The following is a 12,566-nucleotide window of genomic DNA, read 5'->3' as shown; positions in this document are numbered from 1 at the left end:
CAGGGAGAGAAAAAAGGAGTTGCACACCTTAAGGCTGTACATTCTCTTCATCCATTTGGAAGGGCGCAGAGCTGTAACACTTAAGACAAAGTTTGCACAGCTCCTGGTGCCTCTGCAGACCTGTTGGACCTTCTCCCACAGACAAAGCCCTCCCTGAATATGCCATTTTCCACATCCCTCCAGGAGCCCAGCCCATCTGGCAGGCTTTGGCTATGCTGGGGTTGTGGTCAGCGTGAGCAGAAACACGAGCACGGGCTGAGGAACCACAGGAGTTACATCTCCCTTGGCAGTGGGGCTGCAAGAGCACGGCCCACTGGAGCCCACAGAATGCAGCTAACTCTGCTGGGAGCAGGAGCTGACTGCAGGAGCAGCTATTATATTGAGATTTAAGTGTAGCTCTGACCCGTGAGCATGACTAACAAAAGTCTCATTGATTTCAATTAGAGGAGGCTTGGGCCTATTTACTGTAACTGAGTCGATTCCCCAAAAAATAATTAATTCCTTGTCGTGTCTCACGTGTATTGATTTTTGTAATTACAATGAAATTGGAGGCGAGGGTGTGTGTGTGTAGGGGGGAAGGAAATGCACTTGATTTATGTTTAATTTGATGCACAAGCTGTCGAGGACACAGAAATTGAGACACAATGACCATGCCCGTCCTCCATGGGACACTCTGAGCTCAGATAACAATGTGTGCCAGCACCTGGAGAGTCCAGAATCACACCCTGCTCTGATACACACTGCAGTGGAAAGAGCTGTCTCTCTGCAGAGCCTCCACAGCAGGCAGAGGAGATGCCCAAGGGGAAGAAGATAAAGACAGGACAAGCTTAATGTGTATCAGTGACTAAGAGGGGGAGACAAAGAAGCAGAATGGGAGAGAAAGAAAATACAAGTTGTTGCTGATAATATAGCTGCCAGTAGATAATGTAGGGAAAAATAAGGAGTGTTAGAAAATACAAACAGCCTTGCTGGGTAATGATGCTGTGAGGAAAGAGCAGCAGGAGAGATCTGAACTTTGTTTCTCATATGATTTCACTAAAATGGCAAGATAGAGAATTTTTACCTCGAGTCAGTCAGCACTTGACTTCTTAACTAGGTGATAGTCTCCTTTGCCAAACATGTTTGTGGGAGTGGCTGGCCTGGTTACACACACGCAGATTTGATTATAACACTCAATTCCTAGTTTCTGCAGCAGCAGAGATTAGTTTTTCATAAAGATCTCATCATTATTTACACAGACAGAGTATGACCTTTGGGCCTCACTAAAGCCAATGCTTGCCCTGACTTCAGCAGTACCACAAGAAGCTGAAGAACTGTTTCCAACCTTTTGCCTAAAAGCACCAGTTCAGGAAGTTTCCAGCTCTTATAGGAGAAAAAAAGCTTTTTGCTATACAATAGCCCTGCAAATGAAAGTTGCAAAACAGCCTCACATCCAAACATTACAAAGAAATGACATACATGAGAGAGAGGCAGAGTTTAGGGTGTAAATCAGTCTCAAGTTAAGCACTTTCATCTTGACACATGGTATTTTAAACAAAAAAAACCCCAAACTTCTGCCTCCAGTACAGGGAACTGACTTGCATCCAGTCTGTGCAGTTTCTAAAAACTGTTGTCTAAAATGTCAGCACTCTGAGGCAAATTTTCTTCTGGCGACCTCCGCACGCCACAGGAGAGAAAGCTGCAAACTCACACTTTGAGAAAGGCCAACAAAACCCCAGCAGTGTGGCAGCCCTGCTGGCAACACTTTGTGACACAGGATTCTTCCTGGCTGGGGAAGAGCTCTGTGCACAGAGTCAGAACACAACAAACTGTGAGTCAGTAATAAATAACCTCGTGGCAGTGACTGATGATGGCAAATCTGTCTCCAGTGGAATTATTGGGAAGAATACTGAAGATTCTTTCCCTCTTAATATATTAAGCTCTTTGTTTGGGGCCGAGTTGATACTGCCAGAAAACCCTTTTAACACGGCTAGCATAAATTTTAGTGGGTGTTTGAAGCAGGAGAGGCTGGGCTGTTAAAAAAGCAGCCCCCAGGAAGGCTGCTGCCTGCATAAAATACATCAGCTCTCCTCAGCTGGGAAATCATTTGATCTATTTTATATCACAGGCCCTGTCACTAAGGAAGCAAATATGGATATGAAATACGGATGCGAAGCAAAACATAAAAAGAGACTTAATAAAATGACTAATTATGTTTTCCCTAAATCCTCTCATGCAAGCAAGAGGCACACACCACCATAAATCCAGCAAAGTGCCTGTTTCAGTGTGTGGGGAAGGAAAAAAAGCCCTGCAGCCAGGCCCTGGGAGACACATGTACTGCAGAGGGTGTCTCGGGAGGGATGGAGAGTGATGATCACTGCAGTGCTTTCACTGGTGGCCAGATCCAGGGAAAAACAGGGATCTGGAGCTGCTCTGTGCCGTGACCTAACGCTTGGCACGTGGACAGCTGATGGAAGAGTCTTACACTGCCAGTCCAGCACAATCTTTCAAAATGTAACTCAAGTGCTCAGTGACAGACTGTCACTGCTTTGTGCTGCTCCTCAGTACACCAATAAATTAAAAAAAAAATCAAGAATAAAAGAAAGAACACAAAGAGAAGTAATCAAGCGCTTAAGTATTGAGTAAAAGCCAGTGTTAGAAGTACTTGCAGATTATTCTTTGGCATTTTAAATTCCAGTGTTTCAATTCCAGTTCGCATGCCCGAGAAGCTCATGATCCTACAGCACCAAATATAAAACATAATATTATGCATAGTCTTTACACCCAGATGCCCACAACATCAAAAAGTTCCACCTCATTTATGAACATGATTTTAAAAAGATGAGTGGGAAATTGGAAGTGCAAACATTTTTATTTTTCCAAACTACTGCAAACTTCTGGCTATTCAGACCTTAGCCTAATTTATTCTCTGGCTATTTCACAGAAATGACATGACAACACTCATTAATTCACACCCAGTGCTAGAATTCCAGCTGTAATACAAGCACAAAACATTAGGACTGTGGACACAGACAAGAAATGAAAAGTGAAGCTGAGGACACACGTCTGAGCAAGAGCAGAAGAAATGAAAGCAGACATGACACAATGGGCTGTGAAGGATTATACTTGGATATGAACTCTGCTGAAAACAAGTCTCCCTCCATATGGAAGTCCGATTACATAGTTCCCTACGTCTTTCTACAGGAAAAATCACGGACAGGTGGAGGGCTCTGAGCCTTCTCCACTGAAGTCAAGGGCAAGACTGCCACCAGCTTCACTGGGAGCAAGAGTCAGCCCACAGTCACAAAGATCAGAACATGTATTTCAGAATGTCACAGTGCAGATGCAACACAAAACCAAAGGCAGGAAATCCAGCAAGCAATGCAGAATATTAAGCACTATTATCATGGAAGAGCATTTTGTTTTGCACAAAAATACATCCTGACCAACGACCAGGAGCACCTGCGGGGAGCATGCTAAGGAGATATCTCTTTTTCTTTTCAAATGTAAACTGTGTTTTGTTCCCGTGCCGCTGGGGCACAGAGGAGGGAAGGGCACACTCTGCTGGCCAGGAGCACCTCTCACACTGAAGGCTTTTCAGCAACACGAGTGCTAGAACACTTAAGCCCAGTTTCTGACACCTGCACCTGGAGTGGTGCTCCACGCTAGGCTGCCACTTGACTTTTTTCACCCTGAATATTAGTGACGATGGCTTTGAGGCTGCCGACGGATCATCTCATGTTTAAACATCAGCCTACCTGCTGCAAGAACACTTTCTTCCCTGAAGGACACTTTTAGCAGTGTAACATATGTTCAAAAACTCTTTACCTTAGGCTTTTCATCCAGTATTTGCTGACGGATCTCCTTGTGTTTTTCTACAAGTTTCTCCTGCCTTTTACTCTGAGCATCTTCTAGCTGCAGAAACATAGAAGAGAAGCTTTTTTCAGAGACTGCACAGCCTCACTTTCCCACCTCTTTCCCAACAAACATGTCATCCATTAAAACCAGAAAGTTGTCATCCATTAAAACCAGAAAGTTATCATCAAAACTATCAGTAATTCCAATATAAAATTACACACCACTGCTCTAACAGTTGGGTGTGAACAATGTATCTCAGATTTCACACATAGGATTTAGAATCAGAAATGTCTAAAGGACTTGCTGTAGACTCCTAATGCTATCAAAAGCATAATGCAGTTTTTAAAATTACATTATTTTGCTTTAGCTTTTCTTATACAAGCTGTGAGAGACGGACCCTGCTCCCAGAAGAAGGGGATTTGCATCCTGGAGTCCTAAATGCACATGCTGATCAATTTTGGGCCCCATGTAATAAAGCACTCAGACATGGAATTAACTCCAACAGGAACTAAACATGCTTAGTTTGCTAATTCTTCAGCTTGCTTCCTAAATCAAGACCTTCCTGAGAGAAACGAACTTTTGAACTGAACTATCTGTGCACTGAAATTAAGAGAAAATTCAATAGCTGCATATGTTTCACAGTGATTTCACACATCAAAACACTGCAGTGCACACTTTCAGCCCAGTGTAAACCACCCACGGCTTCAGAAAAGCTCAGAGCTAACACCTGTAATGAAATTCTTTGACTTGTGTTTACAGAGCTCACAGAATGCTTTTTACATTTCAGCAACTGTACAAATCCAATTACAGCTAAAATATACTCTGCAATTAAATGTTTATTGACTTTCAGAGTTCCTTATACAATCTTTGCATTTAAAGACAGAGCAACCAATTAAAAAAATTTATATTTTCCATGAGTACACAAAGGATATTCAAAGATGAAATTGTATTAAAATCTGCCTCTCTCAGCACCATCCCTCAAACACTGACTAATAATTAACAAAGAACTGTCTGAAATTCCAGTTCTCCTTTAACTGGAATGGGAAGAAAAGTCTACGCTGCACCTGTGAAACATCAGTAGCTGCAGAAGCTCGAAATCTGCAGTTTAATATCACAAAGAAGATGAAAGCTGACATTTTATCCCCACAAATGAAAAATAAACACATGGCCTGCCATACCCTCTTTATGTACTGCACCACCTCCTGGATGTAGGATCGGATCATCTCCGTCTTCTCTCTGGGGGGGAGCAATCAACAAGTTATTGTGGTCAATAACATCACACCAAGGGATTTTAATGCCCTCACCTCTCTGTGATCTAATTAGGGCCGTGTTGTGAATGCGGGGATCTGACTAATTAACTTTGGTGCGCTTGCTGCAGGTGCCCCTGTAACATCTTCACTGTAGGAAGGGCTCAGACTTCCCCGTGCCCTGCACAACAACCCCCCGCTCTTCCACGACGGGCTTTTCCCACAGGATAACGTTTTCCAAGCGGTGCTGGTGTTCCAAATCGGTCTGGGAGCGCACACAGCCATCAGCAGGCACACAGTGCCACGCTGTGGCACTTCATGGAGCAGAGAAACAGCCTCTGTCAGAGCAGGGACTGCTGGTGACAGCCTGGGACGGAGATCCCACAGAGAGCAGGGCACACGTGACTGGGGTCCCCACAGAAACTTGGAGGAAATACTTTAAGTCATTGTGTGAGACAATTATTTCGAAACCATCGGTCAACGGCTGAAGACAAGACATAGAAGCATATAAAATAACAATCTGTGGGTACTTCAGCTGACCAGTTTCAGGACAGAATTCTAAAATGGAATTGCCTCAGTCAAGATCAGCAAATTGCTGTTCAGGTGGCACTAAAATCATGTGGTTTTAGGCAGCTACACAAGCCCGGGATGGATGAAAGAAAATTAGGTAAGAACCATTAATACGATATATCATCTCTGTGCAAAATTCTCTCCCAAACCCGAGTAAAAAGCTTTAGATAAACAACAGCTGAGCCAGACTAACTGGAATGGGATTCACCAGAAGGTCTTGCTGCCCCCTGCCCTGCTGCCAGCGTGAGGACCAGCTGTGTCACAGACAGAGGAAAGCTGAGTTTCCCATGTCGCCCCCACCTCACCCTTCCCAAGGGCTCTTTAAAAAGCCTGGCAAAGGAAAGCCCTTGGGAAGAATGAGAAGAAAAATTAAAGGAAAACAAAAAAGAATTGCTACTTGTATGTTCCTGAACCTTTCTCACTGGTGTCCCTTTAACCCCTCAGCAAATCATTTCCTACTGCCATTGATTTTTCACTGCTGTAACATTTCCGTAATGCCCAACTACCTTTTTCCAATACGAATTCCAGGCCCCCCTGACCAGCTCTAACCATATTAAGTATTTCTCCCTCTTTTTCACAATCAATTATTCTCAATTTGTTATTTTTTTTTCCTTGGACGTTTATTAAAATCCTATAGCACTGATTCTTAAATCATCTGAAGCACTTCACCTCTTTCAGTGTTACCCAATACACAGATTGTCTGCTGAGAGGCTCCAAAACCTGGCTAACCCTTTTCACCTGTAGAAAACCACACACAGTTGTGCCTTTGTTAGGTGGTAAACCCCAAACATTTCCGATTTTCTTTTTTGTTTTGTTTGTTCCTCTTGTATTTTTAACTGCCCTTAAATGCTACTAAAGTAAAGACTGGTCACAAGAATAACAGTACAAGATAAAAAGGCTCCATTTTCTTTTTGAGCTACTTGCCAAAACAAATGAAGGAGGGCAAACAAACCTAGATGCTGTGCCCTTGGGAAGAATAGAACCAACCTGCACAACTCGGGTTGGTATTGTCTGGTGGTGCATAAGTGAAATTAATACTCCCATCCTTGTTCAGAAAAACTGCACCCTCAGAGCTCAGCTTTCCTCTCTCTCCCACCCAAAGTGACACCATCACTGGAGGAGAATCACTAGCTGAAAATATGAGGGGAATTTATCACAAAAGCAGAGTAAATCTAAAGTATGTTGTTGCTATTTCTTCTGGAGAGAAACTTCGAGTTAAGAAGAAAAGATAACTCAGGAATAAAAGTCTAAGTGAAGGTGAAATCAAGCTCTGCAGGAACTGAAGCCACTAAGTAAGTCTATACTCAGAGGAGCAGTGTCTGGAATAACAGCATTTTGGGGGACTGCTCTGTCGTGCCCCCACCCCACACACCAGCACCTGCTGACCCAGGCTCCCCTGCTCCCAGAGCAGGAGATTAGATTAGTGCCAGGTAATGGAATTGGTATCGTGGAAGTCAGGACTCCACTGCTCTGGTGAGGTCTGACTAAAGGCTGCCTTCTGTTTAGGGTCGAGACTGTTCTCTGATTTTCCAGTTGGGAAAACTCTGGCCTCCTCATAACCTACAAGGATACGGATCCAGGGGTATACTTACTCTTCCATTTGATTTTTATCCTTGGACTTTGCTTCTGTGATCTTCTCCTGCCTCTTCTTGTCCATTTTTTTCTTCAGTTCTTTCTTTTCTCTGAAGCATAAAAAACAAAGGCAAGTTCAAAATGTATCTGAACAAACCCCCAAGGAGCAGCAATCAATGGTGAGGGGAACAGTGCTTACTTTTCACATGTTTCTTTTAGTTTCTTTAGTTGACTGTTCTGACACTCCTCTGCTACATCTGTCAGCTTCTGAATAAGCTAAAAAAAAAAAAATGCCAAGAAACAAAAATGTGTATTTACAGCTAAATATTACAGAGGCATCCAAGTTTCCTCAAAAGCCTGCAGCAGAAAGTGTTACGCCATTCCCAGATTAATTCCCAGAGATCCAAAGCCAGTCAATATTCTTATCAGTGTAAACACATTATTAACTGGTGGAGTTCAGCCAGGCTGGTGTGTGCCCGACTTCCACAGAAACTACTGCTTCTCTGTGCATCCAGGTGGTTCAGTTTCCCCACATTAAAATGTAAAACCAAAACATGTGTAGCAGATTTTACCTCTGCTAGGGATCGAAACGCCCGTGATAATTCAGAGATGGCCACAAACTGAACCTGCACCACACAAATTACAAACTGAACTCCCGTGTCACTGAATAGCCAAGAAGCACAGACGAGCATAACCTGCATTTTGACAGCAGAATCGCGGATTCAAAAGGATCTGAGTGGCTGGTTTGGAATCTGCTGCCCGGTGCTGGGTCCCACATCATTTGTGCTGAAACCCCAAACCAAGTCCCAGCCCTGTGGTGGGGATGCTGATGGGAGAGGACACACGGACTTCAATGAACAGTGAATAAAGTGGGAAATGGGACCAATTTGGTTTAATCACCCCCCCCTAGTTAAAGTCTGATTCTGTAAAACAAACCCTGTCAGGGTGATGGGCCAGGAATGTATAATAATAATAGCTGGTCTGATCCAGCTTTTCATTCTTTAGATAAAAGGATAAAGGTACTGACAATAGGTTCAACTCTAAAAGAAAGACATCAGAGGGGATCTCGCAGCTGCAAGGCAGATTTTAATTGGAATATTAACTCCTGCACAGTTCAGAGGGAAAACTGTCTGAGAGTTCTGTACTAAAATATGAATTTAGTCGGACACTGCGTGCCTGCATAATGCCAAAAATGTGACTTTGCTTTTGAGAAAGGCCATTTCCCATTTTGGAAAGAGAAATGAGTTACCTTACAATATAAGCCCAACTATGTGGGTCCAAAACGGTTCATTTTTATAAAAATTTAAATCTCTAAGCTGCAGCCCCCAACTGTTAATTGAATTTGTGCAAAGGCCTTGCTGAGACATATCCACACACGTCACTCCTCTGATCTGCTCTTTTTGGACGTCAGGGCAGAGCAGACAGACCACTTCGCCCAACAGTACCGAGGCAAAACTTCAGGTAATCGAAAAAACCGCGAGAGAGGATTGTCTGGAGTTAAGAAACAGTTTGTACTCTCATAACACCCGTCAAAAGTATTCCTTTCTGCCTAAGAATGTCCATTAGCATCAGCTGCCATCTGCCCAAGCTCCTCTATTTCAGCTCAGAGGGCCTATGATCCTGCTGTAGCTGTCAGCCAAACTCCAGCTGTAAAAACACAAGCTGACTTGGACTAATGGACACAAAATATTTCTTCACCATGTACAGATTATGTCCTGCATCCCCTCAGAGCATTCATCTGCAACGGGAACACTCCTTGGCACGACTCTCTGTCCTGGGGAACGTTTGAATCTCTTCTCATTTATTTATTTTCATGGTGTTTCAATTTATTTTCCAGCTAATCCTGCCTCCTTGTGTGTTGTACAAAAAACAGGACCATCATCCAAAAGCTGCAGCAAACCGGGACTTATGTAACTAGAGGTAGGAACAGCCCTGTTGCCTTTCTGCCTTCCATGCAAAGCCTTCCAAGCTGCTGGAAGTGTTAGTGGCCAAGTGACACAAGGAAGCTCCATGTCATTCCGGTGTGCTGCCTTCACTGCCCGCCCCGAGCTGGCTGAGGGAAAGCAGAGCCATGACAAACGTACCAGTTTGATGTGCTCTCGTTTCTGGTACTTCTCACTGTAATACTGCTCCTGCCGGAGGTTCAGCAGCTGCTGCTGTTGCTTCTCCTTCAGCTCCACCAGCTTCTGGGTCATTTCAGAGTCCAGTGCAGCCAATTCCTGCTCAATAGTTGAACTGTGGTCTGGGCTGCCCGTCTCAGACCTGCAAAGGCACACACACACCCCCAAAGGTCTCAGTCACAAGGCATGGACACTCCGCCTCACTTACACCTTGTTTTTAAGGCTAATGTTTATAAATATCCCATTAATAATTTCCTCAGCACCACAAGATAAGTGATTTTAGCCCCAGTAAGTCCAATAATTTAATCTTTTAGGGAAAATACAGTATTAGCAGTTTATTAACAGGATGGCTATTGCTTGTAAACCTCATTTTACTGGCCCACCGTGGGTGCTGTCAACCAGATCTAGTACAAATTAGCTATACTGCCAAGATTTCCCATAAACAGATGCTCATGGAACTTGTTTATCCGCTTCCAGTCACGTAACCTGAACTTCAAAGCTGCACAGCCTTCAGCAGAAACGGTGAATGCAAAGTATTTTGGAAACTGAGTCACCCTTGCCTGCGCTCACAGCAATAAATTCAAAAGCCCGACTTTACATCTGCATTTATAAAACGCTTGAAACGGCAGGAACGTCCCTTTTTTTTTGGTATTTTGTCCCCCCTTCAGGAAATGCCATGCATAGCACGCACAGAGGAAAGGGCTCCATGGATTTGCTGCCTTCGGAAGGGAAGTGAACACCCCGGTGGGGGGCAAAGCTCAGACGGGCAACACATGGGAGCAAAGGAACAACACATCAAGGAAGCTGAAAAGCAACACTAAGGAATAGTTTGGGTATATTTTAATCTTCCTTAAGACACAAGGAAGGGTGGATGTAACCGTGAAAGAGGACATGAGGACACTAAACTGCTCAAGTGAAAAACAAGCAGCAAACCCAGTATCACTCTCAGAGCAGCACTAAACCAAACCCAAGGAAAATATATTAAAAACTAAGATTATGCTGTGTCCCTGCTCTGCTGCTGTGTTTGCTGCCGTGCTCAGGTGTTAAATCAGTTGCCTGGGAAACGTCAGAACAGCACAGGAGATGGACAAAACAACAAAACCTTGAACAGAGGGGGCTGACACCAGGAGAAAAATGAGTTTGCTACTCAGAAATGTGCAGGGATTACAATGCAGAGAACTTGCCACACTGGCTGTCTCTCTCCTCTCTCCCAGGTTCGAGTGTGCAGCTGCTGTCAATTAGAGTGGCTCCAACTGAAATAATGGGAATCTGCTTCCATCGGCCCGAGGACACAAATCCCAAGGTAGCCTCGTTTTATTTCTTGTATTTTTATTGTATTTGAATATTCTGCTAAGAGGTTAAGTGCTGTCAGTGTGATAGGTGAGGGGAATTTAAATATTACAGAGCCAGAAGACAGCATTAATGAATAGTACAATCAGTGTATTATGCCATTACACATTTTAAAGCTGACATTCCTCTTGCATATTTGGGAAAAGGAATTCAGGCCTATTTCTAAACCCTGGCTCAAATACTATCTTTTTTACAAGACACGATCATTAAAGGGACTTCAGAACAACACCAACAGAACACTTGTGCATGTGGATAAATAAATATTTCAGACTTCCTGCAGGCATTGAGTTTACTGAATCTGGGCTCAGTTTTAGACAAGGGCATGAAGCACAGATTGCTTCTGAGCAGAGACAACACATTTTTATGGCTGTCTGACACAGGCACTCCTGATGAAGTAGTGATTTATACTTTGCAGTTAACAGGCAAATACCTTCAGTAATAATTTAAAATGATACAAATCGCCTTCTTCCTTGGGATGCAGGATTCCATTAGAAGGCTGCTGCTTGAGATAAAATGCACTTGCAGGTTTGAAACCCCCTACAAATGTATTCCTGCCTTTTTAGAATGTAACCTCCAGTTTTTTAACCTTCAGACTTCTCTGTATCTGCTCGTAAAACTTCAGGTCTCTGAAACCCCTGTGACAGCTCCACGGACTGGAACTGCAGGGTTTTACTGCCTGATATCAGGAATGATTTATGGTCAGATCATAACACAGCAACAACAACAACAAAAAAAACAAATCCTTTTTTGCTCAAAGATAAACGAGTCATTTTACTTATTAGGTTTGATTTCCTGCTTAAATGTGAACAGAATATGGTAGAGGAAAGAGAAACATGATGTTGTTTTGTCTGTCACACACTTTGATGACAGAAAACACAGCAGATCAAACATCCCTGTGCCTGCAGTTGACAATCAGTCATTAAGGGAGTTTATTAAACTCAAGTATAGAACATGGAAGCCCAAAAACTGGCAACAGTTAAGGCCAGCTGAATGTAGATATATTATGAGTGTCAAGCTCTTATTAAGCCCAATGACATTCTGTCATCAGTAGAGCTTAAATGAATAAGCTCCTTCCTAGGGACAAGTTATGGCCTGAATCCCAGTCACTTACATTTAGAGGGACCATCAACAAGCTTGGCAGCCAGACCACGTTTGCAGCTTTTTTCTCTGATGATCTCCTACCAAAAAGTACCAGTAATTTTTTTTTATTCAATGTCTTCATATTTAAGGACTGCAGCCATATCAGCTTCGTGTAAAAGTTAAAGGACTTCTGTGCTTATCTAATTACTTTAAAAAATAAATGATGTTAAAACAAGAATGATGCACCAACAGGAGGAATAAAAATTCAATTGCAAGAGTATCAGACACCGATTGGATCTATGTGTGTGTATGTTTGCCAGGAGTTAAGAACTGACCTTTATTAATATACAGTTCCTTGTCATAGGAACAAGGCAATAATTGTGTGAAGATCAGTAAGTCGTTGCAGTCTTTTGCATTTCAAACTGAAAATGATAAATACAGCTCTCATTTTTTATTATTACCTAAACAAAAAAATATGAAAATCGTACCAAAACACACAAAGGGACAGGGTGATGCAAGGCTTGGAAAAGAGAGAGCACAGAAGGAGTGTGCATGCAGAAGCAAAGCCAAGCAGTCAGTAAGATACTCCCCAAGTGTTCTGGATCAATCATGATTTAAATGGTAGTTAGATCTTAATAACCTTCAGGTGTTTCTTTTCTCTAATTCTACATCTGATGCCCTCTACTCTATCACGAGTTTTTTCCAAGGCTCTCACTTGGAGACAATGTTCTCATCCCCATTAACTAGGGATCTTGCTGCTTTTGATTTTTTCTGTGCTCTAATGTCACCT

General features: G+C 43.0%; 1 protein-coding gene across 1 annotated transcript in view; it reads right to left on the bottom strand.

Annotated features, from left to right (window-relative positions):
• Positions 1-3,680: 3,680 nt before the first annotated feature.
• PLCB1 (phospholipase C beta 1) overlaps positions 3,681-12,566 on the bottom strand; it is a 277,548-nt gene continuing 268,662 nt past the window's right edge. Inside the window, exons 27-31 of the mRNA XM_017821860.1 lie at positions 9,311-9,488; positions 7,426-7,502; positions 7,247-7,336; positions 5,016-5,073; positions 3,681-3,894 (exon numbers count right to left, since the gene is read on the bottom strand). Of these exons, the coding sequence (XP_017677349.1) occupies positions 3,793-3,894; positions 5,016-5,073; positions 7,247-7,336; positions 7,426-7,502; positions 9,311-9,488 (505 nt within the window). The 3' untranslated portion in view covers positions 3,681-3,792. The remainder of the gene's footprint in view (positions 3,895-5,015; positions 5,074-7,246; positions 7,337-7,425; positions 7,503-9,310; positions 9,489-12,566) is intronic.

The sequence above is a fragment of the Lepidothrix coronata genome, unplaced genomic scaffold, assembly GCF_001604755.1.
Source record: "Lepidothrix coronata isolate B3197 unplaced genomic scaffold, Lepidothrix_coronata-1.0 Scaffold92, whole genome shotgun sequence".
Taxonomy (NCBI): Eukaryota; Metazoa; Chordata; class Aves; order Passeriformes; family Pipridae; genus Lepidothrix; species Lepidothrix coronata.
Note: the sequence above shows the minus strand (reverse complement) of the source record. Positions and strands in the feature narration are given on the sequence as shown.